At 37.0% G+C, this 24,408-nt stretch overlaps 2 protein-coding genes across 4 annotated transcripts; one reads left to right on the top strand and one right to left on the bottom strand.

Moving 5' to 3' along the window:
* The first annotated feature begins 632 nt into the window (after nt 1-632).
* Nucleotides 633-15,660, top strand: Gtf2a2 (general transcription factor IIA subunit 2). Of its 3 annotated transcripts, none has more exons than XM_047542391.1 (6): nt 633-768; nt 4,587-4,640; nt 5,535-5,653; nt 6,418-6,522; nt 12,141-12,267; nt 15,361-15,660. In XM_047542391.1, exons 3-6 carry the CDS (start codon nt 5,582-5,584, stop codon nt 15,384-15,386), a joined length of 330 nt encoding a protein of 109 aa, XP_047398347.1. In that variant the 5' UTR covers nt 633-768; nt 4,587-4,640; nt 5,535-5,581; the 3' UTR covers nt 15,387-15,660. The 3 variants fall into 3 exon arrangements, with proteins under 3 accessions (XP_047398347.1, XP_047398348.1, XP_047398349.1); XM_047542393.1 differs by having other exon boundaries at nt 710-734; XM_047542392.1 differs by lacking the exon at nt 4,587-4,640.
* A 7,004-nt stretch (nt 15,661-22,664) lies between these two features.
* On the bottom strand, nt 22,665-23,984 carry Gcnt3 (glucosaminyl (N-acetyl) transferase 3, mucin type). Its single transcript, XM_047542340.1, has one exon. The coding sequence runs from the start codon at nt 23,982-23,984 to the stop codon at nt 22,665-22,667; it is 1,320 nt and encodes a 439-aa protein (XP_047398296.1).
* Nucleotides 23,985-24,408: the final 424 nt, after the last annotated feature.

Here is a 24,408-nt window from a genome sequence, read left to right on the forward strand (position 1 = left end):
AATGAGAACCTGTTAATAAACCTGTTCTGAGGTTCCAGTTGGTCGCGCTTGTTTTTGAACTTCTCTTTAATCATTATTCAGCCACTTAGTGGCAATTTGCTCTGCACATAACTGAGTTTAATGCAGTTAGGATTTGATACACTCTGATCGACACCTAAAGGAATTGGGATTATGCGGATTTGAAATTTTGAAGTATTTGACATGCGTATTAGTCACAAATTTTAAATAGTCTCACAAATTAAAAATCATAATCACAAACTAAAAGCTTGCCGGTTAGATTGTCGCCCTATATGGGGGGTTAAAAGACGCCCTATTTTCCGAATTGGTTCTCCAATTTAGTTATTTCAAAGTCTTAAATAGTATTACACTGAACACGACCCAAACAAAACGGAAGTACCCTACATTTTTCAAATAGTACACCTAACAGTGGAGATTCTATTTTAAAAATTAAACTACTCTTATGAGTGAATTAGTAAACCTGGTGGACTGCTCAAATGGTAAGTTCACGCCGCTGCAGGGTTTGAAAGCCCAGCCCTAACTCCCTTCACACCCAACCTTTCGCAAGACTTGAGCGGCGCGCTGAGCAGGAGTGGGCGGGCCCAGCGGCCGGGTGTCACTTCCGTGTTCCGCGAGCGCTTCCGGGTCGTAGGCCCAGCTCTGCGGTTTCTGCGGCGTCTGAAGAGGTGGTCGGCGAGGTGGGCACCTCCTGCCAGGCTCCTGGCGGCACCGCTTCTGTGCGTTCCCTAGTGGGAAGCGCCTTGGCCGCAGGTAGTTGGTGGGCTGGGTTGGGTTAGCGCGGGAAAACCCGAGCCGCGCTCCCTGTCGCCCCCGGAGCCGGGCTGCGGTTGGTTGGGTGGTCTCCCAGGGTGACTTGGAGGGTTCTTGGTGCCCGAGGCCCGGAGCGGCTCCTTACTAATTCGGCGGCCGGTGCCGGGGAAGAGGGCGAGGCGGCGGCACGCCAGCCCCGCGGCGCCAGCTAAACGGACCTGGGGAGGTGGTCAGCCCAGCACCCTGTTTTCAACCTAGTGAGTTAAGTCTTAAAGCGTCCAGTTCAGCCGCGTGCGGGTTTCGCCGAATTTCGAGAAGCATTCCCTAAGAGTCTCATTGCCGTCGCGTGAGGTCTGCCTTCCAACTTTCCTCACGCGAATTCTGACAAAGGAACCAATTTTAACTGGATCCTTCAGTCTAGGAGGACTCGAACCGATTACAGGAATTCGGAAACTAATGATTTTCTAAACTACAAAATGAAAAGGGAGTACCAAATTTCTGTAGTTCATATCACATTTCAAAGATTTGAACACTAAGAAATTTTTAGACTCAACTTTCATTAAAGCAAGCAATTTAACAAATGCTTAATCATCTGATAATTGCTTTCTACTTAATTCTCAGACATAAAATGGGGTATGACACAAATTATGTACTCATAGTTTGTAAATTTTTCTCTCCTTTTGGGACCTCTCACCTTCACACACGTTATTATATTTACTGAAGTTTACTTTCTTTCATTTGTTGAACATGTTTTGTTCGGCTCCCATAATATATCAGATACTGTTAAAGACGCCCAGTGTACTTAAGTAAACAAGACAAAAATCTGTGCCCTCATGAAATTTACATTCTGTTGGATGCAGAATGTGTTAGAAGGTCATGAAAATTGAGCAAGAAAGGGTCTAGGGGAAGTTCTAGAGTGGGTGTGGGAATTAGTCTTTTAAATGTGATGTTCAGAGCCGGCCGCAGTGGCTCATGCGTTATAATCCCAGAGACTAGGGAGGCTGAGGCTGCAGGATCGCGAGTTCAAAGCCAGCCTCAACAAAAGCAAGGTGCTAAGCAACTCAGACCCCGTCACTAAATAAAATACAAACTAGGGTTGGGGGTGTGGCTCAGTGGTTGAGTGCCCCTGAGTTCAATCCCCAGTAACCCTTCCCCCACAAAAAATACACAAATAAGTAAATATACGTATATGTGTGTGTGTGTGTGTGTATGTGTGTATGATGGTCAGTTTAGGCCTTACTGAGTAGGTGCTATTTGAGCAAAGACTAGGAATTTCAGAGAGTTAGCCAAGTGAATCTCTAGGGAAGAGTATTCTAGTCAGAAAGAACAGCCATCATAAAGGCTCTCAGGAACATACTTGTCATGGTCAAGGAATTTCCAGGAAGCTACTGTTTGGAGAAGGATAAGCAAGGTGGTAACGAATAAGGTGATAAGGTCAGGGAGATAATGGGTAGCCAGATCATTGTAGGGGCCCATAGTTTTGAATAGAAAAGAGACATGTTTTAACTGATATTTTTAAAACATCACCTAGCTATGAGTTATGAGTAGAGTGCTAGGAAATCAGAAGGCTATTGTAGAGATCCAAATGACTATAATAGTGACTCAGATCAGAGTGATAATAGTGGAGAAATGGTTGGATTTTGAATGCATTTTTAAGATAGATCTTCGTGGATTTTTGAGGACTTGGATGTGGAGCATTTCAAAGTTTTGTCGAAGACATAGAAGTATGGAGTTATGAAATGGGAAAGACAACAAGTAGATGTGTTGAGTAGGCAGCTAAATCCCCTAGTGAGAAGTTTTATGCTGATATGCATGTTTGAGAATCATCAGAAGTGGTATTTAAAACCATAAAAATAAATGTTATCACTAAGGAATAGGTGCAGACAGCAGAAATGGAAAATTGTGTCCTATCACATTAAAATTTGAGGAGAATCAACCAACAAACAAAAAGGGTGAACCAGTGAACCAGTGAGTTAACATGGCAACCCATAAACTGAAGTGTCCCAGAAGCCAAGCAAAGGTCCTTTAATGTCGAGGAGGGAATAATCAGCTGTGTCAAATGCTCTAGTCCCCTGAGGATTGAGGATTAGCATTAGCAATGCCATTGGTAACCTTCACCATCTGTTTTCCTTGGAGTGCTAGAAGCAGAAAACCTACTGACTATGAGTTGAGGAGAAAAAGAAAATAAAGGAAATGGAAATCAGTGAGAACAAACCACTCTGAGTAGTTTTCTGGTAAAGGGGAGTAGAGAAATAGAATGTAACTGGCAGGGAAAGTAAGTTAGGTTTTGGGTTTTGGTTTTTCTCCCCGAGATAGGAGAAGTAGACACCAGTTTGTTTGCTGATGGAAATGAACATAAGAAGGAAAATGGTGGTGAGCAAGAGAAAGAACAATTCAATTAGTAGAACAGTTTTCTCAAGTGTATTAAAAAGAGAGAACCTGATGCAAAAGTAAAGGGGTTGGATTTAGGTGACTATAGTGACAAACCAGACAAGGAGGCAAACAATGTGGTATAGATATTGGTAGGTAGGTAGATGTGATTGTATCAGTTTCGAAGTTTTCACTTCTTTATTTTCCTTAGTAGAAACTTTCGTGTTCCAATTAGATAAATTTCTAATATTTGACATTAGTACTTTGACTAATGCCACCATTATTCACTCAACAAATACTTTTTTAGTGCATACTAAATACATTATTCTGGGTGGTAAATATATAATAAAGTCCCTATCTTCATGGATCATCCAATGTACTAGATGGAGACAGTAAAAGTATATGTATTTCAGCTTCAGTTATTGACGTGAATGAAAATAAAGCAGTACAAGGAGGAACATAATTCCTTAATGACAGAAGGCCTTTTTGACTAGGTAACATTGGAGCACCAATCTGAATCAATTGAAGGAGTGAACTATGTAGGTATCTGGGGGAAAAAATCATAGCAAAAAGAACAGCCAGGTCAAAGGCAAGAACTGCTTGCCTTGTCAAAGGACAGCAGCGACCAGTATGACCAGAGCAGAGTGAGTATCATGTAGGCCTTGCAAACTGTCGGAAGGACATGGTGGGTTTCACTTGGAGATGATATAATGCTATTGGTGGTTTTGAATAGATGAGTGATGTAATTTGCCTTGTTTTAAAGTCTCATTGTGGCTGCTATGTACTTGAGGATGAGGATGGCATAGACAAGGAGAGAAACAAAGAGACCATGTACTTGATTATTGCATTAATTTTAGTGACAGGATTGTGACAGAGTGATAGCATTAAAGATGGTAAAAGAGAGAAAGAAGTTGACCTAACTGTTTTGAACTGTCTTACTGGAAGGCTGGGTTTACCAGTTACTGGGATGGGCAAGACTTTGAACAGCCAGTTTAGAAGGAATGGTAATATTACAGATCTGTTTTTTGGAAAATTTAATTTGAGCCATCTGCTTGACTTTTGTATTCAGTATCAAGTAGATAATTTTATATATGGGTTCAAGGGGAGAAGTCAGTACTGGAGAAAAAAATGTGTGAATCATCTACAAATAGATAGTATTTAAAGCCATAAGCCTAGATAAATTGAAAAGCATATGAAGAAAAGAACTAAGGAATCTTAAGTAGGTGGAATAGAGAGCTGAGGAGAAATCTGCAAAAGGAAACAAGAATTGTAGTAACCAGTGAGGTAGGAGGAAAGAACTAAGAGTAATGTGTCAAAAGCCAAAGAAATGTGTCAAGAAAACATAAGTGACAAAATGTGTGATGTGAAGACTGATGACTGACCATTATTTTTGCTGAGTTTTATCTGATAATTACCCCTTGAATATATGTTCTCCTGTCCATCTCTAGACTGCAAGTGCCGTGAGGTCAGGGATCTTACACCTGACGTGTAGTAGAAATTCAGTAAGTATCTGTTGAATCTGTACTACTGCCACCCTATCCCTCATCTGTTTCTAATCTCACACTTGAGCCAACTTGTCTGAACTCTCATACTTAAAAGTGCTTCAGGGATTCTCATTGTTGCACCACTTCTGCAAAGAAAGTCCTTGTGCCCTCTATTTTAGCCTCATCTCCTACTACTTGCTATTCATGTTTATGCAGTAATAATATGGAAAGGTTTATAGTTCACCACAAACCTTACTGTTTCATACTTCTATGACTTTATTTTTCTGTTCTATCAGTCTGTAACGATTTCCTGCTAAAGTCTGACTGGAAGAATCAGGAAATTTCTGAATCAACTCAGTACACAGGCAACCTCCATAGTATGCTGTGTATATCTCTATCTGGTTCTTATTTTATACTGAATTTAACCTTTTTGTATGCCTGTTACCCTCTCTAAGAGTGTCTGCTACCCTCTCTAGGGTTTAAGTTTCTAGGATTGGGAGTATGTCTTCTTTCATCTTTCTCTCCCTGGTTCCTATCACAGTACCATCCTCTTGGTAGGCACTCTATAATTACTGAATTTTAAGAGAGGAGGAAAATAAAGGGGCAGGCATGCAAATGTTCACTGAATAAGTCTAGATCAGTGATTTTATCACAAGTAGAATGAATGGGGTACTTGAAAAAGTCTAGATTTACAAGGCCAACTTTTGAAAGATAGTAAAGACACATTTTAATATATATTCAAAGGATGTAAATGCCTATTTCAAAATCACAGAAAAATAACTAGGAAAAACAATTACTCAAAAATCCTAAAATTATAATTTATATTAAAATATATGAAGTAGACTATATTGCATATGTAATTTATAATGTTACAGTGTGATCTTTTTAAATGATTTTATATTAAACTTTTAGGACATCAATGCAAACCTGAAGAAAAAGCAGTTTCTTCCTCCTAAGCCATGGCATATCAGTTATACAGAAATACCACTTTGGGAAACAGTCTTCAGGAGAGCCTAGATGAGCTCATACAGGTGGGACACTGAAAAAAATCAATGCATTTTCATTTAGAGCTATGATAATTCTTGTCATATCCCTTATCCCAGGCAAAGAAATATGGGGTAAACTAGACTACTTAGCATGTCACTGACTGATGAGTAACCTTAAATTCTTTGTTATTATCCCATCCTAACAATAGAACACAAAATGATGAAATGATACAGTTGAATATTTCAAAATATTTTGTTAAAAATTGAAATCAATTATTTTACCTTTCTCTTATTTAGAGGAAAGGCATGTTTTAAAAAAAAAAGTTTATGTAATTTAATAGTCTTTTGAGATTTAAATTAGAATTTCTAATTTATATTTTAATTTTAGAAGATTTTTTAAACAACCCAACTAAAAACATATCAAATATTTCCATTTGTTTAGATATTAAATGGTCTTTAGTAAGATTTAATCTGTGTGTGTGTGTGTGTGTGTGTATTTACCCTGTTTTTTACTTAGAATAAACTTGGCTCCCCCAATTTATTGAACACCTCTTTCCAGATGCTGTAAGGAAAGATAGCAAAATTTCATTCTGGCTTTGTAAAATTACTGCATGTTTCCTTTTCAAAATTATTTTTTTTGTCAAGATAGTGTAAAAGACTTCTTCATTGTCAGTTATGGTAAATGAGAATAAGGGATTCTAGTTTAGAGACTCTGTGTAGCCTAATTAAATTTTAGGTGATAATTTGTGTATTATTTTGTCTTTAATGTTCTTCCCTACAAGGATTTATGACCTTTTATTTTCTCTCAGTCTCAACAGATCACCCCCCAACTTGCCCTTCAAGTTCTACTTCAGTTTGATAAGGCTATAAATTCTGCATTGGCTCAGAGGGTCAGGAACAGAGTCAATTTCAGGGTAAGGCTATTTTCCTAAATCTAGAAGCCTTCATCAAGGGATGTTTTGAGACCCCCTACATAATAATTAATCATACGAGGAAGAGATGACTAATCAAATTTTGGAACTTTTTTGTAATAACTAAATTATACTTTTAAATCAGTTCTATACCAAGTTCATCCACTTAATGTAAGAGAGAGTTGTCTTTAGATTTTTATTCTGTTGTTTCACAAGTCAACCTGTATGTTTGGCTACCTGCCCTGAAGAATTCCTGAGATTTCATATGCCTGAAAACATTAATTTCAAAATTGAAGGTAAGTAGTATAGAAATAATCCCTACAATTCAGTCGTGTTTCTCAAACTCTGGCCTTCACCTATTTTGGTAAATTGTACAGTTATTTCTAGGAACTTCATGTTGCCTCCCACCTACTCTTAGATGACTTGGCTTATAAAAACCTGAAGTAGTTGTAGATAACTATTTATTTTGGCAACTTGACCTCCTTTGTCATTTATACTTGCAAGAGTCCTGCAGAGCTGAACAAATTCTCTGTTTTTTGGTGATTTTATAGTAAGGACCCATTAAAAGGCTTGGTAGAACAGACGTAGTCTTACCACATTATGATATTGGTGGAGTCCTGTAATACAATGTATAATGATTGGTTATTATCCTGTTTTATTTAATATATGTGCCTATATTGTTATAGGACCTAACACTAATGTAGAATTAGAAGGTTAAAATATATGAAAAGGACTTATGGGTTACCTTGCTTTTAAGAGAACCTCAACAATTTGGGGTTTGGGGTTTTTTGTTTTTGTTGATGATTTTTAAATTTTTTTTTTTTTTTTTTTTTTTTTTGAGTGCCTTTCCAGGTATTGTTCTAGATACTGGTAATACAGAGGTAAACAAGATAGATAAGGCCATTTAACTTAAATTTCAATAAAGAGATGAAATCTGCATTTATTTTATATTATATATAAATGAGTGTCTTATTCATCAGTTTCACATGCCTAAAAACTAACTGGAATAAAAGATGTCTACAAAAAAGAATCTACTGAAGAAAAAAAATAAAAAGAATCTACTGGTCATTTTTCTGTCTTTAAGACTGTAAAATATATTTGACAGTAATAATTCTGACAAAATTAGTTTTTGTTTATATAACTCATGTAGAAATCTGCCCAGTTTGCCATTTGAAACCTGACCCTGGATTTTCTAAGTTGATCCATTTTAATCCATAAACTTTTACTCATGTAGAAAATATGGTAGAGGGCTGGGGAGATAGCTCAGTCGGGTAAAGTGCTTGCCTCGCAAGCACAAGGCCTTGGGTTCGATCCCCAGCACCGCAAAAAAAAAAAAAAAAATGGTAGAGAATTACCAGAGACCATAGAATCCACAAGGCCTAAATGGTGTTTTAGTTGCATTATTGTAGGTTTCTAGTTTAGATCTCTTTGACTAAATTTACAGGTAATTTGATACTTGTATTTCTCTTTCATAGCATTTTGTAAATTTCTCAATTTTCTACAAGATTTAAGTACTCAGTCTTTACCAGGACTTATTTTTCCATTCTTTCTTTTTTTCCACATCACTACTTCTGTAACTCGTTTTATCACCCTACTCCCTACCCCTGCCCCCTACCTCAGATTACAACAGAATTGATCTCTTTTAAGTCCAGAATATTTGCGAATAACATTCTGTTTAGCGTGGTGTAGTGTATTACAAAGAGAATAGGTATAATGTATTGGTAATATCTAATTTCCAAAGCTACAATGCTCAATCACATTTAAATTTTTTTATTTATAATTTTATTGCTAGCCTAGCAAGAAGATTAGGCACCAATTAAAAGAATAATCTTTTGTAGCATGTTAATTTTTTTTGTTTGAAATCCTATATGAATTCCATATAAGTGAGATCACTTAGTAGGATGTTAAAGGAAAAATAACCCTTGGGTATAGTAAAAAAAAGTCAAAATATATGAACTTGAGCTGAATTCATTATTCAGGGAGAAAATTCACATTGAACTAGTATATATAACTAGACTTTTCAAGAGTCATTGTATGACCACAGATACAGGTAATGACTACTTAAACATCATAATGCTGAGCTTCAAACAGTAATGAAGAGCTAGGGGTAGAGCCTGGGAGGCCTTGGGTTCAGTACCCCAGCACTGGAAGAAAAAAAAAATCAGTAATTAAGCAAGCATTAAAAGATTTAATGGTCCAGAAAAGTAGGCTAACACTGACAGTTTCCTTTTCCCTGTTTTTTGATGTTTCTGTAATGAACATATATTGGGTAACTTTTAAAATTTTACTTTAATCTTAGAAAACCAGATGTTGTCTTGGATACACACACACACACACACACACACATTTACATATATAAAATGTGCACATTTGTGTATGTGTGTCTTTGTGTGTTTTCAACTGTATTTATTAGCAATGCATTAAAGGTATAATTTGGCCAAATGACTGTTAAAATCAGTATTTGACCAAAGCCAAATATTTTATAGCAGGGACTTTTTTAATATAAAGAATGAATTTAACATTCAGTTCTTATACTATACTTCAGATACTAGTAGATTGACTCAAAGCAATGAAAAAGCAAAATATTTAAGTAACTAAAATGCAGTAAAGGTTATTTCATGTTAGGGGTTCTAGTTCACCAGATGATCCAAAAAAAATACATTTATATTACTATCTAATCATGTGTTTTTGGGTTTTTGATACTGGGGATTGAGCACAAGGGTGCTTAACCACTGAACCACATCCCCAGTACTTTTTATTTTTTTTTTTTGAGAGAGTTGCGCTAAGTTACTTAGGTCCTCGCTGAATTGCTGAAGCTGGCTTGAACTTGCAGTCTTCCTGCCTCGGCTTCCCTAGTTGCTGGGATTACAGGCATGCACAACCACACCTGACTTATGTTTTAAGTTTTGGTGGGGATTTGTTTGGTTGGTTTGAGGTTTTGTTTGTTCTCTTTTGTTGGTACCAGTGGTTGAACTCCGGGGCGATTAACCACTGTGCTACATCCTCACAGTCCCTTTTATTTTTTGAGACACAGTCTCCCTAAATTGCTTAGGGATCACTAAGTTGCTGAGGCAAGCTATGAGCTTGTGATCCTCCTGCCTCAGCCTCCTGAGCTGCTGGGATTACAGGCATGTGGGTTATCTAGCTAATATGCTAGTTTAATTATGTTTAATGTAAATACAGGAGAGTAGTAATAAAGTTGTTTCACAGTCAAGTTTTATAACATTTTACTTTATCAAACCAAATGAAGTATATGTATTTGTATTACAACTAACAGAATTTCAACACATATAAACCAATTTTCACTCCAGGCTACATTTGAAATTGTTTATATTTGAAAGTGAATATTCACATATTAACTTTAAATCCTAGTAACATGCTTTATGCTTTGTTCAAGTTATTGACACAACTAACTTAAACATATCTTGTTACATTTACTCTTTTTTTTTTTTTTTGGTACTAGGGATTGAACCCAGGGGTGCTTTACCATTGATCTACATCCCCAGCCCTTTCTTTTATTTTTCATTCTAAGACAGGGTCTCACTAAGTTACTTAGGGCCACACTAAGTTACTGAGGCTGGCCTGGAATTCACGATCCTCCTGCCTCAGCTTCCTGAGTTGCTAGGATTATAGGCATGCACCACCATACCTGGCAATGATTGCTTTTTGCCTTCCACTATGTCATAAGTAATTTTCTATCCTTTTCTCACCACTCCACTGAAACTGCTCTTGACAAATTGTTTTTGCCTAAATCTAATACATAATTTGTGATAAACATTGATCATTTTCTCTTTTTCGAAACCCATACTTCCTAGAATTTTTACTTATACTTTCTTATATTCCCTAACCTCTTTCAGATTCCTTTATAGTTTTCTTCTGGTTGTCACAAAAATTGGTATTCCTCAGTGTTATCCAAATATTCTCCTTGCATGATCTCATCCAGTCATGTGGCCTTAGTAAAAATTGGTATACTCCCTTACCGTCTCTTGCTGTCCCTTAATGTCCCCTTGCTAGACACACATAATAAGTTAGTCTCAAACTCATTATGTTCCAAATTTAACTTTCCTACCAAACTGGATTTTTCTGTGAATCTATTATTGTTTAAGTCAGAAACTTGGAAATTACCATAGATTTATATCTCTCCACCATATTCATACTTGTCGAGTTCTATCAAGTCTGCCTTTCAAAATTTCTCCCTTTCTGTTCCCCTTGGTACTACTGTAGTACAGCTACTTTTACCTCTGATTCGGCTACCTCTAAGAGGCGTTGGCTTCTGGTCTTCCAGCCTCCAACCATACTCCCCTTCAACCCATTCTTCTTGTCATAGCCAAAATGACAGATTTAATCTTGTGATTCCTGCTTCAAGTCTTTCATTGACCTCCAAGCAATGAAAACGCAACATGAGAATAGGACATAGGCTTTAAGTGATCTGCATTGCCTCTTTCACCTTAGTACTTCCTAAACCTAAAACATTGTTTTCTGGACTCTCCCACCCCATTCCAATTGTCAGTCTTCTTTCCACTGTCCCACTTCTCCTTTGACTAGCTCTTATTCTTCAAGATTCAACTTTCCTGTACTTTGCAAGAGAAATTTTCTCTGCCCTGTGCTTTCCATACTCTTGAGCATCTCTGCTTTACTCCCACCATTGTACCCAGTAGCTTACTCTTTCATGGCATTGTTACACTGCATGTTTGCTTATTTCAGTGCTCTCCCTGCTAGACTCACTGATGGCAGGGACCAGTGTTTACCATTATAACCTCAGAGCCCAGCAGAGTAGTACACAGTGATTATTCAAGTTTATTTAATTCCTTAACTAATTCACTCATAGCCATCATTGTTTCTTTGACCATTCTCACTTCATAACACATTTTAGATTGAATCCAATTTTGCTGTTAGAAATAATACCACAGTGAATATTTTTGTGTTTAATGCTTTTCCTAAACTAAAAATTTTAGGCGTTTAACTGTCTTGTTTCATACTAAATTCTTTAATAGGTATGCATGTGTGTATATATTAGGTTTTGATTGTATTCTGTTTGGTGTCTATTCTTGCACTTTGACCACATTCTATAAAAAATGTTTTCTTTTAATGTTCAGGTATACCTTTTACCTTAGGAAGTAAAAAAAAACTTTGCTTAGTGGCTAATCCAGTTATACATCTGAGCTAAATCACAAGATTAAAATTTATTTAGTGTTTCTAAGAAATTCTTGCTTTTGTACAAGTTGGAAGAATTAATATACACAGTAAAATAAGTAGCTTTTAAAACGTTTTTACAAAAAACTTCACATGAACTTTCATAATTTAGCCACATGAGGGCAGTAGAAATACAAATTCAGATTTTCATACAACTTATCTTCATTACAGGTAATTTGCAGACACTTTTATAGTGCCAAAATAGTCCAATTAAAATGGGTTTTAACTCTTGACTTAGCAAATTTATCAGGGTTTTGCTTTCATTTGTTTTTTAGGTAGATAGGATTAAAATTAAAGAAAATCTTAAGCAGCTAAGCATTAAACATTATTTTAACAATTATGTTCTTAGTAGCTAAGTTCTCTTAAGTTGCTTTGGAGAAAAATATGAGGGGAAAAAATGACACTTCACTGTGTGTTTTGTTTTAAAGGGCTCTCTAAATACATACAGATTCTGCGATAATGTGTGGACTTTTGTATTGAATGATGTTGAATTCAGAGAGGTGACAGAACTTATTAAAGTGGATAAAGTGAAAATTGTAGCCTGTGATGGTAAAAGTAAGTGTTCCCCTAATTGCTACTTGAAATCTTGTTTTTATGAGTCTTTAGACAATCTATATATATATATATTTTTTTTTTTTTTTTTTTTTTTTTTTTTTTTTCAAAAACCTTATGAGGGAGAACTGATCAACTTCCAATTAAAGACCTGACTTCTGTCTCAGGTTCTGAATTCCAGATCTCAGTCTTCTTACTGATTTTAGGCGTGTATATACATTTCACATGACACTTAGACTACTTACACAGATTGAATTTAAGGAAAAGAAACAGTGTTTTTCTTCTCCACTTCAGTTGCAAATTTTAAGTGCTTATCAGATTTTCAAAATTCTTTTTAAGGACATGTTCTTTAATGTTGACATTTATCCTAAGGTTTCTATGTTGCTGGATAGCCATACATTTTATATTTTAGAAGTTAATTATTTTAAAACAGATTTAAGAACCTTGCAGCCATAATGGTAAATATCTGTTCCTCTAATCTATGATATCTATGCAAGTGAATGTTCCACTGCAGACCTAGGTACTTGTTCTGATTCTTAAATGATATAAAAGCTATTTATCTCTGTTCTCTGTTCTATGATTAGTTATATCCTTTTTGCTAATTGTATTTTAAATGTACACAAATAATGTTTATCCTAAATAAGCAAGGCAGGGTATAGACTGCCTAGTAAAAATCATATTGTCTTCTGTGAATAGTCAATCTACAAAAAACAACAACAAAAACTTTTATTTTGTTATCTTGTGGTCCTAATGGACATACATTTTATGATGTTGGTTAACATGTGCTTAACGTTAATCAAAAATAAGTTTTTGGTAGTTTTTTTTTTTTTTTTTGTAATATTTTTAATACGTCAGTACTCCCCAACTATTAATAAATCTCAACACTCAAAAAATAAAAAATAAAACAGCTATCTGTTCCTGAATTTAAATAGAAAAGACTGCTACTCTCCAAAAAGAGAGTTTTGATTTTATTTATATATTTATTTATTTATTTTAATTTTGGTGCTGGAGATACAACCCAGGAGTGTTTAACCACTGAGCCACATATCCAACCCTTTTTATTTTTTTATTTTGAGACAGGGTCTTGCTCAGTTGCTTAGGGCCTCACTGAGTTGCTAAGGCTGGCCTCAAACTTATAATTCTCCTGTCTCAGCCGCCCAAGTCACTGGTATTATAGGCATGCACCTCCATACTTGGTATAAACAGGTAGCCGAGAAGCAAAAGAAATGGAAGTGTAGAAAGTAATAGCCTCATTTCTTGGGTTTGGGTAGGGGTTTTTGTTTTACATATTTTGGATTTCAAAAGAAGTACCTAATCATTGGAAAGAAATGTAGAGAATGTCCATAAACACATCAAAGAAAAACATTATCAATAACATCACCTAGAGATAACTAATCACTCTTAATAGTAAAGCCTTTCTAGTCTTTATGAATATATTTTTATAGTAACGCATGTGTGCATTATAAATACATGTGTTAACTGTTCTCTTCCATCTGATATCTGATGGCTGCATAAAATACCTTCAGCCCTATTTTTGAAAAATAGTATCTTCCAGATGTCAAAGTCTCTGAAACAACCAACATTATATTGACTTGTACTGTATAATAACTAGGAATAATCATTCTAAGAACTAAGGACATAGTTGACTTCTTAAGAGTTATCAGATAATTAAGATCTTTTGTTGCTAGATCAGTGTTATTGTATATTTGATATGGGTATATTTGTGTCTTTTTTGTTTTTTTCTTAATTCCTATTAAGGCAGTACTGTTTTCTAGATCACAAGATAATATTATTTCTATATTTCAGATAATGTATAATTTTTCATATTTTTTCTTGCCTTTTAATCCAGTAACATCCTCCTAACCTTTAGGCTTTTAAGTTTATACTGGATGGTAGCATCCTTATAACACTTAAGCTTCTAATTTTTTACTGAACTGTAGAATTGGGGAATTAATATTGTAATTGCTAGGCCTCTTATCTAAAGGAGTTGACATATACCAGCACTACTAAGTAGAACTAATGATGAAGATGTTCTGTGTCTCCATTTTCTAATAACCATGCTTGACTGTTGAATACTTGAAATGTATTTGGGGCAACTAAACAGCTTCATATTTTAACATTATTATCTAACTTTAATTAATTTAAATGTAAGTAGTCATATATGGCTAGCTAGTGGCTATCATATTGAACAGCATGAATGTAGAGTAATAGAGTAAGAGCTTCAACCCTTTGAACCATAGCTTAGAACCAAAAAAGTCAAGAAGGTGTCTGAGAAGAATTAATAATCAAAGAGACCATGTATAGGTGTGTGTTCTGTTTACAAGAGCTTCTGTCTGATGGTCCTAAGAATGTGTTAGTCTTGCTTAAAAATGCAGAATTGTTTCTCCAAACTTCAGTGGATAAAGAGTAATAAATCACCCTCATCTATTGTAACTTCTGAGGAGCTTCCCTCACTTACAGCAAAGTGTAGTAATTAATCTTCAACAACAACAAAAAAGTGAGCATATAAGAAAAGCTTAGATTGTATTCTATTCCATATCAGCAGAAAAGAATGCACTCTTGGAAAAATAAGCTTTTTTACCCAAATTAAGAGATAAATAGTGTGGCATTACAGGTAGCTCTATATATTTAAATAATTAAGAAAATGCTACTCCTCAGTAATGCCAGATAAATAAGGTGCCACTATAAAGTAAATCCATTTTATTCTTAAAGTTAGCTTTCTGAAATAGAGTTGAATTCCTAATACAGAAGCAGAAAAAAAAAAAAAAAAAAATAGGTGGAATTTCAATATGCCGCTCACTGGGAAGACTTAGAACCTGAAAAACGTGGTTGTGTAACAGCTATGTGAACCAAATATAGTACAGCTTACCTTTCTCTCTATCATAAATATGGAAAGAAAAATGTTGTCTTTTTCTCTGTCTTAAAAAGAAAATTGTTGACATTTTCAAGCCATTTCTGTTGTCAGCTTCCCTATTCAGCCTAAGCCTCCATCTCCCTCCCTGCTAACTACCACCACCATTAGTTATTTTTTTTAATAATCAGTATTAATTAAAATTAAGTTCCTCCTTGAATTTACTCTTTCTCTTTGTTTCCTAGATACTGGCTCCAATACTACAGAATGAATAGAAAAAGAAATGACTTCAGGCCATCTTCTGTTATTATTCATCACTTTTTGAAGAGAAGCAAAGAAGAGACTTTTTTAATTTATTCGAGCATTGCATAAATGACTACACTGTACTGTACTATCAGAGAATTCCAGCAAAAAGAAGCTTATAACTATATTCTCTTACATTACCTTTATTATACAGCATGAAGAAACATAACTTTTTTTTAATGACAAATCACAAGTTGTTGCCTTCTTAAGAACATTCTTTAATAAACTCATTTTAAAACTCACCGCGAGTAATAACTGGTGGATCTGCTTCAAATAGACAATATGAAGATATTAGACAAACATTTTGAAAAAGCATCATGTTCCTTACAAATAACTTAGAAAATACAGTCATTTCAATAAAGTCATGCTAGTTTTGTCAGTTGTAACTTTATCCAATGCATCAGCAGGGGCAGAACTAAAATCTGAATAGAATTTTATAAGAAAATCCCCCTTTTTTTCTTTTGGTCCTGGGGTTTGAATCCAGAGGCATCTACCTCTGAGAGCTTTCTTTTTATTTTGAGACAGGGTCTCACTAAGTTGCTCAGTACCTCACCAACTTGCTATGTTAGCCTCAAGTCTGAGTTTCCTTTCTCATCCACCTGAGTCACAGGAATTATAGGTGTGTGTCATGGCACCCAGTTGAACTCTTACATTTTTTAAAAGTATAAAACCAAGGATAAATAATTGATGTGAGAACTAAATACAATTTGATTTGGAAAAGTTAGATGATCTCTAGACAACTTCTGCAGCAAAATCAAAAAAATCTATTCCAAACAACATAGTCTCCGTGTAAATTATTTCTTGAACTAGCCATATTGATCAAATTTCATTTTTAAATGAGCTACATATTACCAACTATTAGACTTCAAAAAAAAGTCCTACTAAAATGTGTGGCATTTGTTTATATGAAGGAAAGAAGTTCCCCTTGTTTGTTAAAGTAGGAAAATAAAATAAAGAATGTGGTATTTCTAAACTCGGAATATCAGGCCCCAGATAATTGAGTGACTGGAATTTAGCAGCTGACTATAGAAGAATCAAGACCAACCATTTTAAATTTAAAAAGTTTTGAGGGGGCTGGAGCTGTAGCTCAGTGGCAGAGTGCTTGCCTAGCATGTGTGAGGTACTGGATTCGATCTTCAGCACCGCATAAAAGTCTTGGTCATCTATTATTTTTTAAGAGTAGGATTTTGATATTCCCTATCATGGTTGAACCTATTTCACCTATTAAATGTTCAACAAACAACGTATGGATGGAAAGGCACCTGAGAAAAGAGTTTGTAGTAATACTTGGCAAAATAGTTTTTGATAAACCTATTAAAATGTTAAAAGTTCTTTGTACTACACATAGTCCCCTTTTGTCAGATGTGGCAAGAAGTATGTTATTTATAATTGTATCATTTTTAAGTACCCAAAGCTAACTTATTTAGCTGCACAGAAATGAAAATTCTTGTTTATAAAATAGCCAGCATTACTAACTTTATTATGTGTGAGACCAAATGCTATATGTATTACCTATATTCTCCTGAGTAGCCTTAACTATTACTCTAGAAAGAAATGTAATCCGTTTTTACAGATAACTTAAAAAGTTACTGCTGGCATAGTGGCACACTCCAATGACCCCCATGACACAGGAGGACAGCCTCAGCAACTTAGCAGGACCCTATCTCAAAAAAAAAACTGGGGAGCTGGGGAGATAGCTCAGCTGGTAGAGTGCTTGCCTTGCAAGCACAAGGCCCTGAGTTCGATTCCCGGTACCGCAAAAAAAAAAAAAAAAAAAAAATGGGGATGTAGCTCAGTGGTAAAAGTGCCCTGTGTTCAATCCCCAATACCAAAAAAAAAAAAAGTAAAAGACACTTGTACATACACAAAGATAATGGATCACACAGATGTATTAAAAGTTACACAGCTAGACAATGAAACCATCTTCAAAAGTTTATCACCACCTCACTCCCATTAGAATGGATACTATCACAAAAGAAGAAAAAAGTGGTGAGAATGTAGAACAATTAGAACCCTTGTTCACTATTGCAGGGGATGTAAAATGGGAACTGCCACCACAGAAAGGGGCACCTTGGATGTTGGTGGTGGTCTCTGGGGGTCTGGTTACACAGGTGTGTTCATAAAACTAATTGTGCCATGTATTTGGGATTCTGTACTTTTTCACGTGTATATTATGCATCAGATAAGATGTTAATTGAAAAATCTAGGCATGGTAATGCACACACAACTGTAATCCCAGCAACTGGAAGGTGGGGACTGAGGTATGTGGGTCACAAGTTCAAAGTCAGCCTTAGCCAGACCCTTTTTATTTGACCCTGTCTCAAAATAAAAAGTATTGGGATGTGGCTCAGTAGTTAAGCACCTCTAGGTTCAAGCCCTGGTACCAAAAATATTTTCTTTAAATAATAAAAAGCAAAAGAAATAAAACTAAATCCCGCTGCCACATTCACACATCTATAGACAATTGAGCTCATCCACTCTGCTTTCAGTTCTATTACTGAGGGTGAACTTTTTGTACTTCCATCAAAGAAAAGGCTTTCTTCCTGTGCTTTCATCATCCCTCTCTTCCTTACCAGGGTGTCAACCTGGCAAGCCTCTCATCTCATTTCCCCATCTTTCCCTCCAACTGTATCTTTCCCATCAACATACAGACGTTACCACTTTTCTAAATGTGTAAAAGACAACTTTGTCTTAACCTTTTGTTATGGTACTGGTTTTTTTGTTTGTTTGTTTGTTTGTTTTTTCTCAGCTGAAAGTAAAATTCTTCAAATGATTTATCTATAATAGTTGAATCCAGTTTTATACTAACATTCTCTGAATCACCTCCAATCAGGTTCTCACCTCTATACTCCACTGCTCTTATCAAGGTCACCTCCACATTATTCAAGGTAATAGTCACTTCATCCTCACCTCAAGGGGATTCTCAGAATCTTCTCTTTTGGTCATCAACTCCCTTTTCTCTGAAACACTGTCTCCTCCTGACCCAGAATGCCACCCTTCCCAGGTTTCCATATAACACTAGCTGATCCTTTTCAACTTGCTTTTGTTGGTTTCTCATCTCCCTGACCTCTGCATTTTGAAAAGTGCCAGAACTCATTTGAGGGCCTCCTCTATGTGTACTTCTTTGTGGCTCCGCTATGGTTTGGATATGGTTTGAGTGTGTCCCCTAAGTGTTCACATGTCAGAAGCGTGGTCCCTATTGTGGTGGGTGGTGGAATCTTTAAGAGGTGGAGCATTATGGGAGGTCACTGGGGACACTCCCCTCAGAATTAATGTAGTTCTTGTGAGAACCTCTGTTAGTTCTTACTAGAGGGTTTTAAAAGTAAAAGACTAGGCTTTCCCCCTCTGGCCTTCTGTCTTACCCTGTGCCCTCTCCCTCACTTGTGTTCCCACCATGATGCCATCTACCATGATGTGATATAGCCAAAGGGACTCTCATCAGAGGCTAAATTGATGGGGCCATCTAATCTTGGACTTTCTACCCCTAAAACTGTGAGCTAAATTAACCCCTTTATAAAGTATCCAGTCTCAGATATTTTGTTTCAGCAATAGAGAAAGGACTAATACAGGCTCTCATCCAGTTTCATGACTTCACATAATCTATAAGCTGATAAGCATCAGATAAGCATCTCCAAAACAGACTGAATTCAGATTCCTCTACACTTGAATGTCTAATGGGCATCTCCAATTTTACATGTTCAAAATCAAAATCCTTATCTTCCCCTAAAAAGTCACTCTTTCACAAAATTCTCATCTTAGTTAATGGCAACTCCAAACAGGACAAAACCCCTGGAGTTATTTTTGACTCCTCCATCTCTCTCATAAACAAAATCTGCCAGCAAATCCTCAAACTAAACCTTCAAAAATATTTTCAGAGTCTGACAGCTTCCACAATTTCTACTGCTACTACCCTGGTCCAACACTTGCGTAGTGCCTATATTATGGTCACAGTCTCCTGACTGTCTCCTTGCTTCCATTCTTACCTCCTGACCAGTCTGTTCTCAATGCAGCAGCTAGTCATCCCATTAAAATGTTAATCAGATCATATTCGTCCTCTGATCAAAACCCTCAATGGCTCCTGTTTTGATCAGAGAAGATAAAAGTACGTATGATTTACAGAGGCCTTCACAATATACCCTCCACAATACAACCCTCTTAACTTTCTTCCTTTACTCTGTTCCATGTACATTAACTCCCTTGCAGTTCCTGAAACAGCAGGTCTGTTCCTGCTTTAAGGCCTTGTGAATCTTTCCTCTTGACCTAGAATGCTCGTCCCTCCTTTACCCTCGTGGATCGTTCCCTTCATCTCCTTCAGAACTTTGCTCAAATGTCACTTTTTCATTGAGGGCCCCCTTGACCACCTTATTTAAAATTTTAAATCCTTTTTCCCCACCCCACCTTTCCAGAGTCTCTAGCACATCTTTAATTTCTCTCTAGCACTTTTCTCCTAATATTTATTTATTTATACTCTGTTTACTGTTCATAGGTGAACACAAGTGGGAGAATTTTCATGTTTTGTTGACTGCTGTATCCTCTGTGTCAAAAACTAGGTGTGGTACATAGTAAGAGCTCAATTAATATCTGGAATGAAAGCAGGAATAAATTATTTTATTGCTTGTCAGTACACTAAGCTTCATAAAGGCAAAAGCCTTATCTTTATATTATCATCTTTATGATAAATGACCTAAATGGAAGAAGAATAATAGATCTTTGGGTCAATTAAGGTGGGAAGCAAGGTATTTATTATTCTCTCCATTTTTAATCAAAATGGTTTGACCTCCCCAAATATGTCATATGTTCCCAAAGTTATTAGCTGCCTTTTCTTCATCTTAAAATATTTTCACTTCACAAAGAGGCCAAAGATTACAATGATCAGTGTGTGCAACAACAACAACAAAAAAAGAGTTATTAAAACAAGACTATAGTTACTAAAACTAGATGTGGTGGCACCCACCCATAGTCCTAGTAACTTGGAGCCTGGGGCAGGAGGATTCTACATTTCAGACCAACCTGGACAACTTAGCAAGACCTTGTCTCAAAATGAAAAATAAAAAGGACTGAGGTGTAGTAAAGTGTTAAAGTGCCCCCCTGGGTTCAATCCCCAGTCTCCAGTGCAAAAAAAAAAAAAAAAATGAAGAAGAAAGGAAAGGAAGGAAGGAACCAATTAATTTAAACCTTTAAAGATGATACAAACATAGTTTCTCAGTTCATTAATAATATTTGTCCATTCCAGAGAAAGGTTAAAGAAACAGGTATGACTCCACTGGAAGGAAAAATCAAGCTATGTGCTGGTTTAACTGTAGAAATTCCAAAATACAATAAGCAAAGAGAAATTTGAGCCTTCTGAAATGAAGACCTTATATTATTAAATGAAGAGCACTTTCTATTCACCTGAATATATTTTTAGAGAAAACTTCAGTGCTTGGAGAATTGCTGCAACTTCTCCCCGCCCCCCGACACACACACACATACTCCATATGACAAGTTCACATGTTGATTTTTAAAATTTATTTATACGAGAAATTATAACATTTCACATGAAAGCTTTAAGAGCAAGTTGACTATGTGGCCAAAGATCTGAGTTCTTTTCCCAGAATAAGTGCACTTAAGGAAGGTTTTCTGTCCACGTTCCACAGTGGCACTTCCATCCACCTCAGAGGAGGGCTGAGGTATGTCATCTGGGCCAATGTTACCACTGCTGGCAACAGACTTCACAGGGCACATCCACTGTGCTGGTAACTATTCATCAGTCATCTCCACAGTGGGACTGGGAGCAGGTAAGGAGGACTCAATACTGCAATGCAGGTAAGCTGATGATGACGATGCCCATTACCAATGGAGAACCACCTTACAAAAAGGAATCACTAACATACATAAAAATCTCAGAGTCACACACAGGAACTATGTGAGCAGTACATGAGCTACAGAGGAAGCCGACTGCTGATTAAGAGAAACCTTGTTTAACTGAATCACAATCCGAAGTGAAGAAACACATTAATGACATGACATATTAACGGGAGTCTTATGCAAAGTACACAAATTAACTTGTATATAAAAACCCTTTCCTGGAACATACTGTATGCAGAAAAACCTACATTTTTATAGTGCCCCTTGTCCATTACAGAATGACACATAGCCAGCAATTATCTCTGTGGAGTTTCAGAAAGGAAACTGTTTCCCTGGGTACAATTTGCACACATCATGGTTGTCTCCTCACAAGAAAATATATACTCTGCAGAATCACAAATAGTGACCCTTCCATTCACTTAGTAAAAAAGGGAGTTTTGATTCAAGAGGCCTGCACATGGACTATCGCACATCCTGGTTTGGCTCGACACTCCTTATTTACTTTTGCTTCCCAATATAATTATTAACAGGCAGTGCCTCCCCCTTCTAAAATGTGTTCCAGTTTGTAACAACAAATTGTATGCAACCTTACCTAAATGGCTATTATCTGTTATGAAACATTCTTTGACTGCGAAGTTGGCAAAATTAGTGCCATGATTTTCTCATAAGGACATGAGTGGTCAAACTAGTTAAAAATTGCCCCACCTTTTCCCTGGTAGAGAAGTTATGAATTTGGCAAAGTAAACAAAATAAGTGGCTTCAATAATGAAAGAATAGCTCTGTTCTTCTATTTATTTTCCTCCTCATTCTTTTGAATGTGCTATTCAAACAGCTTTCCAGTACTATTCTGGGATAATTAATGGAGGTTCTCTTGCCAGCCACTAGAAATTTTAAATGACACCAACAGTTTTGAGAAAAATCTCACACTTTACATTATTTCTGCCTTCTTAGACAAAAATAGAGGTAAGACTTTGAATCAGGAACTATTTATTTTTAAATTAACAATACCAAAAGTAAAGTTCTCTTTCCATTAATACCACCTGCTGAAGCCTAGATTTATTAGGAACAGCCTCTCCATAAAGTTGAAAACCTAACACCAGGTATTCAACTGAAATCCACAGTCCCCTGACACACATCCCTCCTTTGTTTTCAAATAACATTGGTTCTTCCCCTCCCTCTATTAGAGTCAGTGTAGAAACTGTTGGAGAAGAGTCAGCATTCACCCAAGGCAGCAATTTGCAAGGCAGCAAGTCTACTTACCCACACTCCAACAGCAGTCCCCTTATCCTAGGGGATGCCATGGATTCCCAAGCCCTGGACTCCCACCCTACATTGTCCCAGCAAGTTCTAGCATGTTTACATATGTTCCTGCCCCACAGGTAGCACAATAGTGTGTGTCTTATAGTTTGGTTCCATAGATGGCCTTAAAACGTAGATACTCTTCTAAACACTGAAGAGCATTATCATCCACCTTTGGGTCAAACTTGTTGGCCAGCAGGTGATGGTTTTGAAGTATCCAATGCAGGTCTCCGGCCCCATAGATACAGATAGCCCGCTGGTGGATTCCAGAGCAAGGTGCATACGATGCCCCCTCATTGATGTCTCCCTCATGTGCCTGCCACTTGACCAGCCTGGCAATGGAAGTCATGTCAGAGATGTCATACTTGTGGTTGGAGGGAGCAGAGCCAGGCATCCAGGAGGCCCGCTGAAGGGTGGCCCAGAGATGTTCATCAGGGCTATAGGTGTCTTTTACCCATTCAATCAGTTGTTGGGATTTGGGGTTCGTTAAGACATGCTGAATGAAGTCTCTAGAAGCCACAATATAAGCATTCCCAGTGAACATGGTTAAATTATTAGGGGGAGGGTCCTTTTCTTTAGCAGTTATATACAACGTGTCTTTCACCACATAGTGATATTTCCAGCGTCTTTTTTTAACCGCAGTAGGTATCTCTGACTCCATACTGTTCTTCCCATTCAACATCTTGAGGGCCTGGACCATCTCAGCATTGGTCTTTATAGGAAAGTCTGTCCCACATGTATTCAGGAAGTATTTCCATGGCACTGAGCTCTGGAGTAAATCTTCCATACAGTTCAGGTCAGCCTGCACCCTGGACCATGAGGCATAAACCACTGGAACCAGTTTACTGGCTATGAAGACATTGGAGAAGCATGAAGTAATCGCACTGATCGCCTCTTTGAAAGTTTCTGGGGACTTCCTATCCACGTGGACACAGTATATGTTCTGAGGGGCATACACAGCCCGCAGCAGCCTTTCAAAGTTTTCAATCTTCTCATGAACTACCATGGAGTATGCAATTGGGAAGTCTAACTCTTCTTTGCTCAGTGGGAACTGTATGAACTTCCTTGTGGCTTTAAAGTGCTCACAGTCTCTGGTCAGGCGAATGTAGTCAACATCCGTGAAAGGCTCCCGCTTCTTCTTGGTTTCCAGGTTATTCAGAATAGCCTGGATCACTGCTTCCTGGTTCCCTCGAGTGACTCCGGAACAGTTGATGGACCTCCCTGCTGGCAGCTTTAGGGACTTATACAACTTATCCCTACAGTACGGGCTTTGAGGTTCCCTGGAGTCCAGATCCAAGTGATCAAAGTCACACTTCAATCTGAGAGAAAGTCTCAGAGCAATAATGGCCAGCAGCATATAACAGCCAAGGGTCCACATGTGATAACGCCGGACGATTTTCCTCCATGAAGTCATTTTCATAGACTGGTAGACAGAGTTTGTGCACAATGGAGAAGGTGGATTCCTTGGACAAACAAAATGCCTCCAATTATGAATGAATCATGAACATGTTCCCAGCAACATCAAGTTCAACTCCAAACTGATGGCAAAAATATCTTTCTTCTCTGGACAAATATCCTCATTAAACACATGCCTAGGAGCCTCTCACATCTGGCTTCTTGTGGAGACCTGTATCCTGACCCTATATACTACATGACCACACCACGGTCAGGATCCAGCTCCACCTCCACTTCAGGAAAAAGAAAAGGAAAGAGAACTAAGTATTTGCTGACATAAAGGTATAATTAGTAGGAGGAAGTCCCATCCTTCATTCCTTATTCTTCCTCCCACCCCTGACCACCCTAGAATGTAGCTCTTCTATGGGGTCTAGAATTTCCAGTAAGTC

Source organism: Sciurus carolinensis, chromosome 2 (genome assembly GCF_902686445.1).
Source record: "Sciurus carolinensis chromosome 2, mSciCar1.2, whole genome shotgun sequence".
Taxonomy (NCBI): Eukaryota; Metazoa; Chordata; class Mammalia; order Rodentia; family Sciuridae; genus Sciurus; species Sciurus carolinensis.